The sequence below is a fragment of the Staurois parvus genome, unplaced genomic scaffold, assembly GCF_062004578.1.
Source record: "Staurois parvus isolate SC_StPar_1 unplaced genomic scaffold, SC_StPar_1.0 ptg000199l, whole genome shotgun sequence".
NCBI lineage: Eukaryota > Metazoa > Chordata > Amphibia > Anura > Ranidae > Staurois > Staurois parvus.
This window is the reverse complement of record NW_028317995.1, coordinates 968,495-986,246: the sequence shown is the minus strand read 5'-3', so window position 1 is coordinate 986,246 and position 17,752 is coordinate 968,495. Positions and strand designations below refer to the sequence as shown.

General features: G+C 44.2%; 1 protein-coding gene across 1 annotated transcript in view; it reads right to left on the bottom strand.

Annotated features, from left to right (window-relative positions):
• Positions 1–7,399, bottom strand: part of JPH4 (junctophilin 4) — a 45,764-nt gene extending 38,365 nt beyond the window's left edge. Inside the window, exons 1-3 of the mRNA XM_089678179.1 lie at positions 6,933–7,399; positions 5,408–6,190; positions 4,398–5,190 (exon numbers count right to left, since the gene is read on the bottom strand). Of these exons, the coding sequence (XP_089534305.1) occupies positions 4,398–5,190; positions 5,408–5,786 (1,172 nt within the window). The 5' untranslated portion in view covers positions 5,787–6,190; positions 6,933–7,399. The remainder of the gene's footprint in view (positions 1–4,397; positions 5,191–5,407; positions 6,191–6,932) is intronic.
• Positions 7,400–17,752: the final 10,353 nt, after the last annotated feature.

Sequence of the window (17,752 nt, the reverse complement as noted above, 5' to 3'; positions counted from 1 at the left end):
CCATGTTCTACTTTCCTATTCCGCACTACCTTATTCCATATGCCATGTTCCACCTTCCTATTCCGCACTACCTCACTCCATATGCCATGTTATACCTTCCTATTCCGCACTACCTTATTCCATATGCCATGTTCCACCTTCCTATTCCGTACTACCTTATTCCATATGCCATGTTCTACCTTCCTATTCCGCACTACCTTATTCCATATGCCATGTTCTACCTTCCTATTCCGCACTACCTTATTCCATATGCCATGTTCTACCTTCCTATTCCGCACTACCTTATTCCATATGCCATGTTCTACCTTCCTATTCCGCACTACCTTATTCCATATGCCATGTTCTACCTTCCTATTCCGCACTACCTTATTCCATATGCCATGTTCCACCTTCCTATTCCGTACTACCTTATTCCATATGCCATGTTCCACCTTCCTATTCCGCACTACCTTATTCCATATGCCATGTTCCACCTTCCTATTCCGTACTACCTTATTCCATATGCCATGTTCCACCTTCCTATTCCGCACTACCTCACTCCATATGCCATGTTTCACCTTCCTATTCCGCACTACCTTATTCCATATGCCATGTTCTACCTTCCTATTCCGCACTACCTTATTCCATATGCCATGTTCTACCTTCCTATTCTGCACTACCTTATTCCATATGCCATGGTGTACATTCCTTATTATGCACCGCCTCATTTCATATGCTGTGCTATATGTTACCTATTCTGCATCGCCTCATTTTATACGCCATGCTGCACATTCCTATTCTGAACCAACTCATTCTGTATACCATATTATATATATTACCTTATTTACACCTGCTCATTTTGTATTGTTGCTGCTTGGGGGTTTATTGTTGCTGTTGGGGGAGTTATTATTGCTGCTTGAGGATTTATTGATGCTGCTGGGGAATATATTGATATTGCTTTGGGTTTATTGTTGCTGCTGGGGGATTTATTGATGCTGCTGGGAATTTATTATTGATGCTGGGGGATTTATTGATGTTGCTTGGGGCTTTATTGTTGCTACTGGAAGAGTTATTAGTGCTGCCAGGGGATTTATTGATGCTGCTGGGTAATCTATTGGTGCTGCTTGGGGGTTTATTATTGCTGCTGGGAGACTTATTATTGTTGCTGGGGGATTTATTGATGCTGCTGGGAATTTATTATTGATGCTGGAGGATTTAGTGATGTTATCTGGGGGGTTATTGTTGCTGCTGGAGGAGTTATTAGTACTGCTGGGGGATCTATTGGTGCTGCTTGGGGGTTTATTATTGCTGCTGAGGAAGTTAATATTGCTGCTGGATGATTTATTGATGCTGCTGGGAATTTATTATTGTTGGATTTATTATTGGACCTGTGCATGCTGGAAAGTTTTGGTTTGTTTAATTTCAGATGCATTCATTCATTGCAGAATTTCATTTCGTCATATTCGTTATGTTGAACCGATTCAATTTCAGAATTAATTTCATATCTTTAGCATTCATTTCATATATTGGTCCGTGGGGATTTGAAAAAGTTTGAAGATTTTATGGAAGATTGCTATATATTTGATCTATTATTGAATCAGACGGATTCGCATTGGATAGATTCAATATTTTCAGATGCTAGTCCAACCCACCAAGAGAAACGGCATGAGCTGACTGGACAATATGTTGTGCAACCGAACTAATTAATGGAACAAAATTCGGAACCATTTATTATGCGAATCTGAATTATCAAACAAATTCGAAAACTGAATTAATTTCCCCAGGTGCCCGAACTACTATTGCATCATGTCGCACCATCCAAATTAAACAAATGGATTCATGGACATTCGTTACGTGCATTCGGAGATTTGTATATATCCACACTTCCAAAACTAAAATTTTCCTTGGAAAAATGAATTGAAACAAAACAAACGCTGTTGGGAATGTATTTTTGCTGCCTGGGTCTATTGTTGGTGATGGGGCAGTCTATTGTTACTGCTTTGGAATTTATTGTTGCTGCTGAGGGATTTATTCTTTAAAAGGGGAGGTGGGTATGGGCGGAAACATGGGAGGGTGCTGGGAAGTGGGTGGAGCAGAGATGAGTGATCAGAGAGCGTGGAGAGTACCTGATTTGACAAACCGGTGTTTAATGTTGGGCTTAATTGATTTCCAATATAATTTAAAAAAAAAAACAACTTGTTCCTTAGAATGTGTAAAACAATTGCTTTACCCCAAACTGCTCTCTTTTCCCTCTTCAGAACAAGCCTGGCACTGGGAGGGCTTATCCAGTAGCCCGTAAGATGTGTGAAATGAAACCTGGTTTTTAACAGTCGTAGCAGCTGGCAGACTATATGCCACCAGAAGGTAGCCTGTAAGCATCGCAATTGCACAAGTCAATTCTCTTTTTAAAAAAAAGCGTCTAAGGTGTAAAAGATTTCTAGATGATTGTACTCCTCCCATTTTTGGAACACCACCAGAACTACAGCATCAGTATCTGGAGCCAACACTAGAAGAAACTTACAACAGGGCTGGGGCCAAGTATGACCAGCCAGATATCAGTAGTGACAATGCTGCTTGTCAAGCCGCCTGCGTTGTCGGCATGTGGCGCTGACTAGTTGATGTGAGGGCGACAACTCTACCCAGGTTTAAGAAGAGGTGTGATAGCGCTTTCACCCCATCAGAGTAAGTAGGACATTTGTTGCTGGTCTAATAGGATCAACAAGAATATTTGTTGATTTGCAACGGGGCTACAGGAAAGTAGAGAATGCATAGATACACTACACATAAAGCTATTTATCTTTTTCACTGTTTGACTTTAGTTCTACTTCAGGTATAGGTCAGCTGTAATAACGAAGTGCATGCCAGTAAAAACAACTCTAAATACATTTCACACGGGGTAAAAATGTGGAGGTGATCTGAGTATGTTTGAGCCCATTCCTACTGGTTCTGTAATGAGTTATTGTAGAGGTCCCACAACAGCATTGCTGATGTCAGCATTCATTGCCAGTACAGACAAGCATAAGAAGAATTTCCTATTCATCTGAACAATATTCAGTTCATGTATTTATTCTGAGATTCAGTATTCCGGGGGGTTTGTTTATTGGTTTAGATGGTTATGACAACATAAAATTGGAGCTCTCTCAAATGGCCCAAAGAAAATATAACTCAGCATTTTGATGTAGCTTAAATCTCCCAGCTTCCCTACAACTAACATATCAGATGCTGTATATTTAATCTATACTCCAATACCCTGAGCTCTTGTGAAAAGATTGAGACCCCACTTTTCTAAGCACCTGCATGTGGTCTTAGACAAACCTTTTTGTGTGGTCACCTACACAGCATATTATGAACTAGTCCATGACTACAGATCCTGTTTACTAAATCTTTGCAGGGCTGTCTTAATGCATGGTCAATTCCTGGGCACTGGCCAGGGGCCCCAAGTGCATAGGGGCCCCATGATATACTTGCATTACATCATACTTGACAGCTGTCCCGGATTTGCCAGGACAGTCACGCATTTTACTAAGCTGTCCTGGGATGGCCTGTGCAGCACCCCAGAACCTGTACTGTGCCCTCCTGATGTCAGTATTGTCCCCTCCATACTCCCCCTGTATTGTGCCCTTCTTTCTTCCCCTCTCTGTACTGTGACCTTTGTGTTGATTAGTCTTTGATTTGTTGCATGTTTTCTTATTGTTTAAAATCAATTTATTGAAAGTACTAATAAATCTTTCCATTTCATGTTATTACTATTTACAATATGCATTAATTCTTGAGAGTAGGTGTGTAAATTGGGAAATTGGGGCAGGTTAGTAGGGAGCCCCAGTGCATTATTTTGACCAGGGGCCCATGATGCTATTAAGACAGCTCTGAAGCTCTGACATGTTGAATGATGTTCTATACTGTCACAAGGGATTAAAACCAGCAGCTCGGAGGTTGACCATGATTGTGTAACCTCTTGCACGTGGGCTCTTTCCCCTGCCCAGAAAGCCTGGGTGCGGTGTTCAGCTGCCCAAAGACATGTATGACTATGCGTGGCTGAACGTGAGTATGCGCCAGTGCTTGCATAAACACAGGTAAAGCGTATGGGTGTATGCAAAAAATCGATGCTACTTTACTATATTCACAGAGTTTACACTGCACAGACTCAGGCTCCATTGTTCAGTACATGGAAAACAAGTGTTATTTATAGACAGGTAATCAACGTATGACATTTATATGCAATAAGAGATATTTCAGAAAACATGATGACTTTTATGTCTTCCTTGGAATACTGATACATATAATTACAAAGTACCAATTTTTATATTTATACTACGCATGTATTAATTAAACCAGCATGCAGGAAAAATAAATATCCTAAAAATATAACACAATGACGTAAGTCTTTATGGTAAGTAACTTTTTTTGCTTGCTCTTACCTGGCTATTGCCATCTCTTGTTTCTGTCTGGCAGTTGCTTCTGCTCTTCTTGCAGCCTCCACTGCTCGCTCCACCTTCTCCCTCCCTTTACCCCTGCGCAATGGGAACAGACTCTTCACTTTACCACTAGCCAACATGTTCATCTTGTACTTTCCTTCTTCTCTGGAACCATCGGGATAGGTGGTTCTACCATAACCATGCCGTCGATTTCTAAGCCATTCCCCTTCATAACTAAGCCCGTTTGATCTACGGCTTACCCCATACCCACTGCGGCGATCACTCTTCCACTCGCCAGCATAAGTCTCTGTTTCCCAGGCAGCAATTGGTAGCTCAGACTCAGTTTCTGCTACACTAGCACTGGATCCATCTTGACTGGCACTAGATCCTAGAGAGCCACCAGCCCCCCGAGTTTCACTTCTCAAAGAACTGCGCTGGCTGTCCCGGCCACTAGTGGGGGCTTTGGTATCTGATCCACGATGTAATCGGAACCCACTCAGTATAAGTGAACGTGGGAAGAAAAAGCCTCTTTTTTTGGGCTTGCCACTGCTGCCAGGACCAGTGGACTCAGATCCAACTCCTCGAACTTTCAAAACAAACCCACCACGGGATCCAGAGGCAGGGCTTCCTGGAAGTAGTCCTGGGGCTGTATTGGTGTGGGCATCAGGGGAGTTAGGCAAAGAAGTGAGGGTTGGTGTTCGAGGAGAACGGAGAAGTGCAGCTTGATGATATGGGACACTCTGGCGTACACCATATCCATGACGCTTACCGGTTTGCCACTGGCCTTGGTATGTACCTGCAGAGTTGGAATGGGATGTAGGCAGGGTGGGTAAACATAGAATGAAAGCATGAAGAGAGAGAGGAGGTTGGTCACTAAATTGGTATATTACACAAACTGATGTTATAATAAAAAATCAGTTATGTTATTTTTTGGAGAACCTGTCAATTAATTGTATACATCATTTTACACATTGTACAGTACAATTCTATAGCTATATTGCTTAGCTTCTCACCTCCATCTGAGTACGTCTCTATGCCATAACCATCCTGCTGGCCATCTGTCCATAGTCCCTCATATCGTGCTCCAGAAAGACTCTCTCTCACACCTAGCCTTCCCTTTAGTCCATGTGTCCATTCTCCCCGATACAGCCACCGTCCTTTATGTTCTTCTCCCAGGCCATTCCTCTTGCCTTGGTCCCAGTAGCCACGATATGTGTTTCCACTGGGCCAGGTGTACACTCCCAGAGACTCAAACCCATGGCTCCACAGTCCACTGTATTCACCTTGCCTCGTCGGACCCTTGCATACACCATATCCATGTGCTCGGCCATCCTGCCAGTCTCCCATATAACACCCGCCATCTGAAAATCCAAATGTCCCTCCGCTGAACATGCAAGAGCCGGTTTCACATCGATTTTTTCCAAGCCCCAGTTTGCCTGTCTAATTATTTGCTCCACACGGAAAGCATCACGTGCTTCTATGGGTCCACCAGAATTCACAACTTCAGGATATATCAGCTAAAATGAAAAATTTTAGGGGACAAATCGCATTATATACCCCCTAGTTATGTCCTGTTAATGTGTCTTGTTGTTTTTGTATCAAAGAGGGAAACTAATTTAATGACAGAAAGAAACCTTCCAAGATCTTTAAATTGTTTTTTATCCTGGATCCAATTTTCATATAATATATCCTTAGAAATGACAATCCATGATTCAAAATGAAGACTTATAATTGAACTAGTCTGTAAAAGTCTTTCCCACTGGATCCCAGTTAGTCTACACGCCTGTTAGGATCACCTGGGGAGAAAAAAAAAACATGACAATTACAACAAATACTATGTACGGTTCAGTGACTTTACACACTCTACCCAATGCAGTTGACGCGTTTAGTCACTAAAGGGAAAAGCGTTGTGTCCGTCTGCTGATTTGCTGCTATGTTACAACCATTTGTGCTTTGCTTGCACATTTTACCAGTAACATACATGGTACAAGAAGGAACATTAGCATGCTACATGACTTGACTGAGTTCCTGTAAACTGCACTAGCCAATGGTAGCATTAATACATACGATGCACAAAAATAGCTTACAGTGCACATAGCAAAAAAAAAAAAAGATAAAGATCAGTCAGGAAAATTGAATCACCATGTCACTTTAGTAATAAAATCAATGAACACCTTGAAAAAAAATAGGAAATGAAAAAAATAGGCGAAAAATTTGTGAACGCGCATATAGGAAACAGATTATATTTATTACTTGCAATAAATATAGGCCAAGCTCATGGAATAAACAGGATAAACACAAACACATTTTTTTTTCATTTGCACTTACAAATAGGCAACCATAAATGACAGCCTTGTTTATGCACAGCCATATAGACACTGAAAGTGTACAGACACACAGGCTTCATGGGAGGGGGGGGGGGGGGTGTTGATGGGTCTGTGTTCACCCCAGTGACACAAAGCACTGCATGAATGGTAACCCTTCCCCCCTTCCCAAATCCATATGGAAACATATACCAGAGAGCAGCTGTGTACTTACCTCGCAGTGCCCATAGATGCAGCTTGGAGACGGCTGATGGGGGTGGAGGATGGAGAGGAGGAGGAAGGAGGAGTGCTAAAAGTGGAGAGGCTTCTGCCAGGTTGTAAGGAGGGCGCTGGGGTGGGAGAGGGCTGTGTACAGGGAGGATGGCAGCCCCGATCGGGTGGGAGGACGCCAGCGCCGGGGGCTACAAAGGCAGCCAGGTGTCTTCCCGGTGTGATCGCCTTCTATCGGGATGCCCAGGAGGGAGGGATCGGTGTGGGCGGAGGACAGATGGATGCTGGCAAAACTTGGGCACAGCTCGGGAGCTCCTGGGGCATGGCTCGCATGGTGTGGGCAGATGGATGCAATAAAGGGGAGCGGGTGAACACACACACACACACACAATCAGCTGTCACTTTCTATCAATACAGAATCGTGAATGTATACAATGTATCATCATCATAGAGCACTCGGTGTACACACAGGCACGGGGCTGTGGACGCATCTCTCTCTCTCTCTCTCTCTCTCTGCTCATTAGCACACAGTCTTCTCTTTCTCCCTAGCAACATCCAGCAGCTGGGCCATGACTACCGTGACCATGGCAGCAGGAGGAAGAGAGAGGCGGCTCCATGGAAACCGTTACCTTGGTGAAGAAGGTTGCAGCATCCTCGGCTATCCTGTTACATGCAGACATAAACACGGAGACAGCTCCACGCTCTCCACATTGATCACATGCAGGGCTCAGCCTCCGTCACTACTATTTGGTCAGCATTCCCTTTTACCTAAGGCAGATTGGCATGTTCTTATGACATGCATATAGTAAAGAATTTAGATAAAAGTCTTCTGGCCATGACAACATGGAAAAGGTTGCTAAAAAATTCCTTTAATGTCATTTGTTTAATTAAATAAAAGAGGTAATGATTACAATGTTGCACAGACACATATTTACATAGTCTGGATGAAAAAAAACAAAAGTCCATACAGTTTAACCATAAAAAAACAAAGTTAGAATCCTATACCCACAGTTGATCCAGAGGAAGGCAAAAAATCCAGCAAAGCACGATCCAATTTGCTCCAGCAGGAAAAACATTCTTTCCAGATCCCCTGAGAGGCAATCGGAATTCAACTTTACCTATACATGTTAGTATCCAGTTATATTCCGTGTATCTAAGAAATAATCCCGGCCTTTTTTAAAGCAATCCACTGAGCTGGCCAGAACCAACTCTTGAGGGAGTCTATTCCACATTTTCACAGCTCTTACTGTGAAGAAACCTTTCCGTGTTTGGAGATTAAATCTCTTTTCCTCCAGACATAAAGAGTGCCCCCTTGTCCTCTGTGATGACCTCAGGGGGAATAACTCTACACCGAGTTCACTATATGAACCACTGATGTATTTATACATGCTGATCATATCCCCCCTTAATCTCCTCTTCCCAAGAGAGAATAAATTCAGTTCCTCTAATCTTTCCTCATAGCTGAGCTCCTCCATGCCTCTTATCAGTTTGGTTGCCATTCTCTGTATATTCTCCAGTTCCCTAATGTTCTTTTTGTGAATTAGTGCCCAAAACTGAACTGCATATTCCAGATGAGGTATTACTAATGATTTGTACCGGGGTAGAATGATCTCTCTCTCTCTCTCACATTGCTTTCATCCTCTTCTCACAGTCCCCACTGGCGCTGTAGGCTCCTCCCCTCCTTTGGGTGCCTCTTGTACATGCTGGGTGCCAAGGAGGCAACTGAGCGTGCATGCTTCTGTCGGGCTCCGCACCAAGGTCCGGAGAGTAACGCCCCTGCCCCTCTTCACAAGAGTTTGACTGAAGGCAGCAGGAGCCTATGACGTTTGGACAAGGGGGAAAGGGGGCACGTGCCGTGGGTGCACTGTTGCTATGTGTAGATAGGGCACACTTTGGTCGCTCCATTCTCCAGCACCTCACTGACAGGAGGGACAACACAGAGGGTGGGGGAACAACTAAGCCCCAGGGCTGTCTTAATGAATGGGCTCACTTGGGCACTGCCTAGGGGTCCCAGGTGCATGGGGGGGCATGATCATGGCCAGGACAAAGGGTGGGTGCTGTGCTGGGGGGTGCAATGATGATTTGACTACTCCTGCAACTCCTCTTTGACAGGAGTATCTGCAATATCAAAGTTAACTGCAACGGCAAAGGAGCAGCATCTGGCTTCTGCTGGGGAGAAGACTAAGCTGTCTTCTCCCTCCGGCAGGGGAGCGGAAGACAGCCAGCACTGAGATTGAGAACCCACCTCAGTCTCGGCACAGGAGAGGAAGGAGAAGTTGCCTTTATTGCAGGTGGGAGCAGCATTTGTGATGGGTGAACTTGGATGTGTGAACCTAATGTATGGGGACACTGATGGGGACACCTGATGCATGGGGACACTGATGGGGACACCTGATATAAGGGGACACTATGATGGTGACACCTGATGTAAGGGAACACTGTGATGGTGACACCTGATGTAAGGAAACACTGTGATGGGGACACCTGATGTAAGGGGACACTGCGATGGGGACATCTGATGTAAGGGGACGCCTGATGTAAAGGGACACTGTGATGGGGACATCTGATGTACGGTATATGGGCACTGTGATGGGGACACCTCATGCAGGCTGGTAAGGGTCCCAATGCATACTTTGCCCTGGGGCCCATGATGCTATTAAGATGGCACTGCTTAGCCCTAAACCTCCTTTCTCCTCCTCACAACCCCTCAAAAGCTCCTTAATCTCCTTGCTTCCATAGAGCCGTTCAGCCCCCCTTCCTTCCTCATATCCCTTTAGTTCCAAGTACCCTGAAGAGCCCCCCTACCCCACACCCAGCTACCATCCCCTCCTACATCCCAGTGACACAGATGGCAAAGTAGTCTTGTTCAGATTGATACCACCAATCTGGGAGGGGGGGGTATTTTGCCCCCACTGACACTGGTGCAGCATTGTTTTTCCTCTTAGCAACACCACTGATTCAGGGACATTTTTTTTTTCTTCTAGTGACACCACAAGCACAGAGACATTTTTTCTTTCCAGTGATACCACAGCTGCAGGGACATTTTTCCTTTCAGTGACTCCTCCAATGCAGGGACATGTTTCCTTTCAGTGACTCTTCTAATGCAGGGACATTTTTCCTTTCAGTGACTCCTCCAGTGCAGGGACGTGTTTCCTTTCAGTGACTCCTCCAGTGCAGGGACATGTTTCTTTTCAGTGACTCCTCCAGTGCAGGGACATGTTTCCTTTCAGTGACTCCTCCAGTGCAGGGACATGTTTCCTTTCAGTGACTCCTCCAGTGCAGGGACATGTTTCCTTTCAGTGACTCCTCCAGTGCAGGGACATGTTTCCTTTCAGTGACTCTTCTAATGCAGGGACATGTTTCCTTTCAGTGACTCCTCCAATGAAGGGACATGTTTTCCTTCCAGTGACTCAACCAGCACAGGGACATTTTTCCTTTCAGTGACTCCTCCAACGCGGGGACATTTTTCCTTTCAGTGACTCCTCCAACGCGGGGACATTTTTCCTTTCAGTGATTCCTCCAGTGCAGGGACATGTTTCCTTTCAGTGACTCCTCCAATGCAGGGACATGTTTCCTTTCAGTGACTCCTCCAATGCAGGGACATGTTTCCTTTCAGTGACTCCTCCAGTGTGGGCACATTTTTCCTTTCAGTGACTCCTCCAGTGCGGGCACATTTTTCCTTTCAGTGACTCCTCTAATGCAGGGACATGTTTCCTTTCAGTGACTCCTCCAGTGCAGGGACATGTTTCCTTTCAGTGACTCCTCCAGTGCAGGGACATGTTTCCTTCCAGTGACTCCTCCAGTGCAGGGACATGTTTTCCTTCCAATGACTCAACCAGCACAGGGACATTTTTCCTTCCAGTGACTCCTCAAACGCAAGGACATTTTTTCCTTCCAATGCCATCATCAACAAAGGAATCTTTTTTTCCTTCCAGTCACTTCTCCAATGCAGGGACATTTTTTCCTTTCAGTGACTTCACCAATGCTGGAACATTTTTACTTCCAATGACTCAACCAATGCAGGGACTTTCCGACCTTCCAGTGACACCACCAACAAAGAGACATTTTTTTTCCTTCCAGTGCCTCCACCAATGCAAGGACAATTTATTCTTCCAGTGACACCATCGACAAAGGTAAATGTTTTACTTCTAGTGACTACTCCAATGCAGGGACATTTTTTACTTCCATTGACACCACTGACAAAGGGACATTTTTTCCTTCCAGTAACTCCTCCAATGCAGGGACATTTCTTCCTTCGAGTGAATCAACCAACACAGGGACATTTGTTCTCTCCGGTGACTTTTTTTTTTTTCTTCCAGTGACACCTCCAAATCAGGGACATATTTTCCTTCTCCAATGTTAGTCATGCACTGATATTAAACTCTCCAGTTCACTGCAGTATACCACAAGCATTGGCACTATTTCAGCACATGTAATAAACATTACATACCTTTTGGAGCCACTATTAACCCCATTGCTTCCTCCACTCAGGAATGTAGGCTCCTCCCCTACTTTGGGTGCCTCTTGTTGCAAGCCAGGTGCTACAGAGGCACCTGTGTGTGCGCACTCCCATCGAGTTCCATGGCAGGCTGCATGCATCTATAAACACACACAGTGCTGGAAAACTGTACCCCCGCTCCCTCCTCACAGGAGTTTGAAGGCAGCAGGGGTCTATGGCTCCCCTGCCCTCAGCTTCTCTTGGGAAACCAGGAAGTGAGGGGAGCGCTGTAGGCTCCTCCCTCCTTTGGGTTCCCCCTGTAGCAAGGGGTGTGCATAGGGGGCAGTCATGTGTGCATGCCCCTGTCAGGTCCCACGTCGAGCTGGACATGCACAGCTGCAGAAAGCCATGCAGCCATTCTCTTATAACAGGTGTTTGGCTGATGGCAGCAGGAGCTTATGGCTCTGCTTCCCTCAGTTTCTGCAGACAAACCAGGAAGTGAGAGGAGCAATGCTGGAGCCGCCGTGCTGATACATTGTCAGGTAACTGTTTAGAGATAGGGGGTAGAATGCAGAGAATGCATTAAGGTAAAAAATGTTTGGACTATAGAACTACTTTAACCACTTGGCCTCCTGAGGATTTACCCCCTTAATACCAGGCCTCTTTTTGCTACTCGGCGCTGCACTAATTCAACTGATAATTGCACGGTCATGCAATGCTGCACCCAAACAAAATTTACGTCCTTTTTTCACACAAATAGAGCTTTCTTTCGGTGTAATTTGATCACCTGTGCGCTTTTTATTTTTCACGCTATAAACAAAAAAAGGCCAAAAATTTTTAAGAAAAACAGTATTTTTTACTTTCAGCTATAAAAAATATATAGTAAACTCAAAGTTAGTTATAAATTTAGGCCAAAATGTATTCTGCTACATGTTTTTGGTAAAAAAATCCCAATAAGTGTATATTGATTGCTTTGTGTGGAAGTTATAGCGTCTACAAACTATGGTATAGATACTGCAATTTACGCCATTTTTCTGCTATACAGTGCTGTGCTAGTTTAACGGACAATTGCGCGGTCATGCAATATGGTACATAAATGAAATTTACATCCTTTTTTTCCCCACAAATTGAGCTTTCTTTCGGTGGTATTTGATCGCCTGTGCGGTTTTTATTTTTTGCACTATAAAAAAAAAAGCCTGACAATTTTGAGGAAAAAAAACAATATTTTGGACTTTTTGCTATAAAACATGTTCAGTTAAAAAAAAATACAAAAATCAAAGTTAGTCATACATTTCTGCCAAAATGCATTCTGCAACATGTCTTTGCTAAAAAAAAAAAACCCCAATACGTGTAAATTAATTGGTTTACGTGAAAGTTATAGCGTTTACAAATGGCGGGAAAGATACTGGGATTTTTAGGTTTTTTTTTATACTAATAATGGCGGCGATCAGCGAATTATGGCGGCGATCAGGGACTTATGGCAGCGACCAGCGACTTATGGTGGGACTGCGGCGGACATTCTGACATTGGGGGGTACTGACTTGGGGTCACTGACATCCCCAAAAACACTAATACAGTGATCAGTGCAAAAAAAAAAAAAAACTGTACTAATGGCAATGGGGAGGAAGGGGTTAACTTTATTTTGCAGGGAAGGGTTATAGGAGTGAGGGGAGTGTTTTACTAGGGGGCGGGGGTGTGTACTGGGCGGGACAAGGCTGATCGAGAAAGAGAAACTGTTCTTTCTCGATCAGCTCATCCTCGAGCTGACAGGGAAGTGACAGATAGCACAGCTACTGCAGATTTGCTGTCTGTCACTGTTTGCCGTCGATCGCCGGGACATAGCCGCTAAGGACCGGCTGTGACCCGGCGACTCACATCTGCGGCGGTGATCGGCGGGACAGATAAGGCGGCGGTGCGCCTCGCGCGCGCCCCCTATTTGTTTACAAAACACACCTTTTAAAAAGTGGTTTTGCCTGCGAGTGCCGCCCTGCCGCCGTATATCTACAGTGGCTGGGCGGCAAGCAGTTAAATCTGAAGTTTAGCATTTTTTTATTTATATTTTTTTTACTACAGCATTAAAGCGGAGTTCTAGCCATCTCTGTGTTTATTAAAAGTCAGAAACTACAAAAACTGTAGCCACTGACTTTTAATAAACACATACTCACCTGTCCCAGGGTCCAGTGATGTTCTCACCCACGCCGTCCCTTCTCCCCTTCTCTCTTCCACAGCGCCGTTATCTCAACTGTGGGCACCAAGCTGTGACAGCTTTCAGCTTCGCAGCCTGGCGCCCACTGCACATGCGCAAGTCACGCTGAACCTCCTAGTTGGTCCGACAGTCTCCTGGGACCTGTGAAAGTTCCCAGGAGACTGTAGGAGGGTTGAAGTGGCCCAACTTCCGACTCAGTTCTCCACGGCGAAATGAGCCGGAAGTGGGAGCGGGTACCTGTCAAAAGAGGTATCCACTTCCACCCTTCCTCCAAAAGGTGCCATATATGGGGGGAGGAGGCAAATAAGCGGAGCTTTCGCTTTTGAGTGGAACTCCACTTCAAATGCGTTTGTTGATGACAAAATATAGGGTCTGTTTATAAAAACCTTGCTGCGCCTATCTCAGTGTGAATGTAACATTCTCTAACATTTGTTCCTAAGAGAAAATAACCTGAAGAACATTCAACCAATATAGGAAACAGCCTAAGGCTTTGTTCATACCAGTGCCTTACGGGAATGTGTTCCTGAAGTGTACAGACACATGCTGCCCCTTTGCAGATGCACAGCGGTGCCATTGAGTCTTCAAGTGTTACTAAACCAACAACAGTAAAATCAGTCTGCATATGCAGTGAAGCATGCTTGTTATACTCACTGTGAAATCTAAGGGGTTAATCCTCTGCATTGTGTAAAAACACTGATCCTGACTTCTCTGATCCTCCCCTTCTTTCAATGTCCCCCTCTTATCTACTGATAGGACAGATTGTGTGGAGTCACTCTGCACATGCTCAGTTTGGTGTATATTGCTAGAGAGGTTTTATTTTTCTTGGAAGAGTGCGTGTGATCAGCACAGGGCCAATCAGCACTGTCCAGTAGAGGTCAGGGGTTCTGCATCTTCCTAGAGCAGAAATAAAACTCCTCCTACAAGCTTTAACCAGTGCTCTACTGAACACTGAAAGAAGTCACAGGACTGCTCTAACTGCTGATGAGGGTCCATTTAAGTTTGTTTTGTATTAAAGCGTACTTTATTTGTTTAATACCACTTTACGGCTAAGAACATTCAACCAGAAGAGGAATGAATGAGGGAGACCTCTGCTAAGTGTATGGAGATTCCTGTGTTCACCACTTAGTGTAATAAATCAGCAACTGCAGAGGGAATGGCTATACAGACATGATACAGTGTTGCAGAGACAGAACTCACTTGTTTCCCATAGGCCAAGTTCACATCTCCTTGTTTCCAATCTCACAGCAAACTGCACAGAAAACATGTGTTTTGCCAGAAATGTGCATCATGCTTGTGTCACCACTAAATGTTAATGGCACCCCAAGCACGAATAAAGAGCGCATTTTTGCTGCATATTTTGTCATACACCAAAAACAAGGTAAACAAACACACCATGCTCTGCTCCAAAAAATGTTCAGAAGCTTCTTTGGTGTGTTTGTCACACTTAGAACAGCCCATTCAAGCGATTGGGCTCCCCTTTGCATGATGTGAGTTACAGTGTGAAAAACGTGCAAATAATCACAAACAGAAACGCGAGTTCCTGCTACACACACGTGAACGGGGCCTATCAGCACATAAATGTATCACAGTTTAGTCTCTACAACGTTGTATCACTTCTGTATAATTAACGTCCTGCCCAGCATTTATTTACACTTAACCTCCATAGCGGTCTGATTATGTCAATATTTCTGTGCTCAACGCGGTACTTTTTTTGCATGGAAATATGTTGTTTTTTTATTGTAGACCTGTAATTTTTAGGAATAACTCACTGAAATCTGTCCGAACAAGAGTCTAGTAAACATCCCGGGTATGATAAAATTTGAAACACGAAATCATAAATTATAATATAATAAATAATCATAAAAAATAATAATATAATAATAATAAATTTAATTCAATAATATAATCAAACCAAAAATACTGAAATTTGAAATACAGCGCCAAGTTCGCACATCGCTGAGTTCAGTCACAAAATCGTTTTCAGTGTCTGATGACGAATTTCCCCACGAATCATTATCACTCAATTCTACAAGTAGTTCTAATTTACTATCGCTGTTCTCTAGCTGGTCTAAAAACGCTTTTGACCTAAAGGGACGCTTTTTGGATGCCATGGACGTTTCTCAGTTTCCAGGCAGAAAGAACAGTAAAAATGCAGGCAGGGCACAGGACAAAGCACTCGGGACAAAATGTATGTGAAATGGTTTGATACAGTAATGTTTTACTATGTGATTTTAGTGTATTTAGTGAATGTCACTTTTAACATTTTTTAATTACCTGCTGGTTCCGTCCCCTGTACGTCCCGACGCTTGCAGGGAACGGAACCCGGAAGACGGATGCTGGCATCAGCTGGAGGAGATGGCTGGGGACGCTGCAGGGGGGACATTGCAGGGCCGCGGGAAAAGGTAAGTGCAAGAGGGAATCCCTGAGCAACTCTGCAGGGTAATCCTGAGTGTAGCTCGGGGTTACCTCTTCTGGTACTGAAAGTTAACCCCGAGCTACACTCGGGAATACCGCCAGGTATTGAACACCATGTTACTCACTCATGGTGTCAGATATTCTTTCAGTCCAGGCAGTTGCAAAGGTTAACAGATGACTCCCTACTTTTATGTGACTAGGGAGTGCTGCTCCCCCTCCCACCATCGCCCACCAACCACGATTGTTCTTAGGCTCTCCCACTCCTCCCCAGAGCTCTGGATCACAATAAGTACCATCAGGGTGGTGAACAGGAGGGGATCAGGGGAACATCTGTTCCCCGATCTTCTCTACAGCACTGTGAACTAGAATGCCTGGCTCTGACCAGTTCCAGTTCAGAGCTGTCAAAAAATCTACTAAAAAGCCAATGCACAGCTGATCGAAACACTCATGTGCTTGGTTGGCAGAAAGCAGGGGAAACATTAGGGGTCCAATAGACCCCTGATGTCTCCACAAACAGTTCCTGTCACCTGCCCAATGTTATCACATAGAGAGCTTGTTAGCCTCCTTGTGATAGCAATACATTTAAATGAAAAAAAAATATATATAATAAAATGAAATAAAAACAATCAAAAGAAAATTAAAAACAACTCCTTCAACCTGTGCACACTTGCAAATGCAAATACACACAGAGGGTGCGCAGGTGAGCGTAAACGGCATTCCTAACAAGTAATAGGGTATTACTCAAAAATACGCTTGGGAGGGGAAAACAGTTTGCCAGAAGACAAGTTACGCTACAAAACCAATTGTATTAGCAAATGTGCTGGGAATGTTTTGAAGGGTGGGGGACATTTAAGGGAGCCCAGACTAGTAATTTCAGAGAATTCAGATACAAGGTTGCTCTAGTTCTACACGTTTGCACCACATCATTGAGATAGTATATTTAAGACTAGAAGTTATGTCAGCAGACTGAACCTCCTCAGGCATCAGATCATTCAAACCAGATAGGATATATTCCTTGTCATTCTCAGAAGTGTGTGTAGAACCAACAACTGCATTCAAATCAGAGACAGACTCTGGAGGAGAAGGTAAACAAGAAAGCATGCAGCCCCTGGGTTCTGAGTCAGCAATAATTACAGTGGTTCTTTGCATAAAATTCAAGATATTTGTGGAAAATTCCCATCTGAATAATTCAGTGGAGGAAGCCACGCTGGAAAGGGCTAGGGATGACTCCAAGGAACATTTGGACTTAAGCAGGGGAAAACGATCCAAACTGTTGGCATCAGGTTCAAAAGGAAGAACACTGCAAGCCACCCCAGGGCTGTTAGTGTATCAAGAGAGGAAAGATGCTCAGGACCTGTTCCCTTGTGTTTATGATCTTTAATACTGCTAGTATAGAACATGAGCTATATCAATATGGATACTCACAAAAATCTAGCTGCAGAAGCCAGAGGGGTTGGGTAGGTGACCTTCTGTGACCAAGTCACCTTAAATAGCAGCAAGGAGAGCTGATCCTGGAACCCTCGCAGGGAGGCTGCAATGCTTCTACTCAGGCTGAGAGCAGAAGAGGCAAAAGAAACACACGGCAATGTTTTCCAGGTTCATTATGTGCAAGCTCAACAAAAATTGTTACAGCCATGTTTCTCAAAGTGCTTGTTACACATACATTTTTATCTCAGCAGAAGACTCTAAGCTTATGCCTCGTGGAGGAAATCGCCAGAGTCTAACAGTACACTCCTAGTTGCTCGCAACACAGTAAAGACTGTCA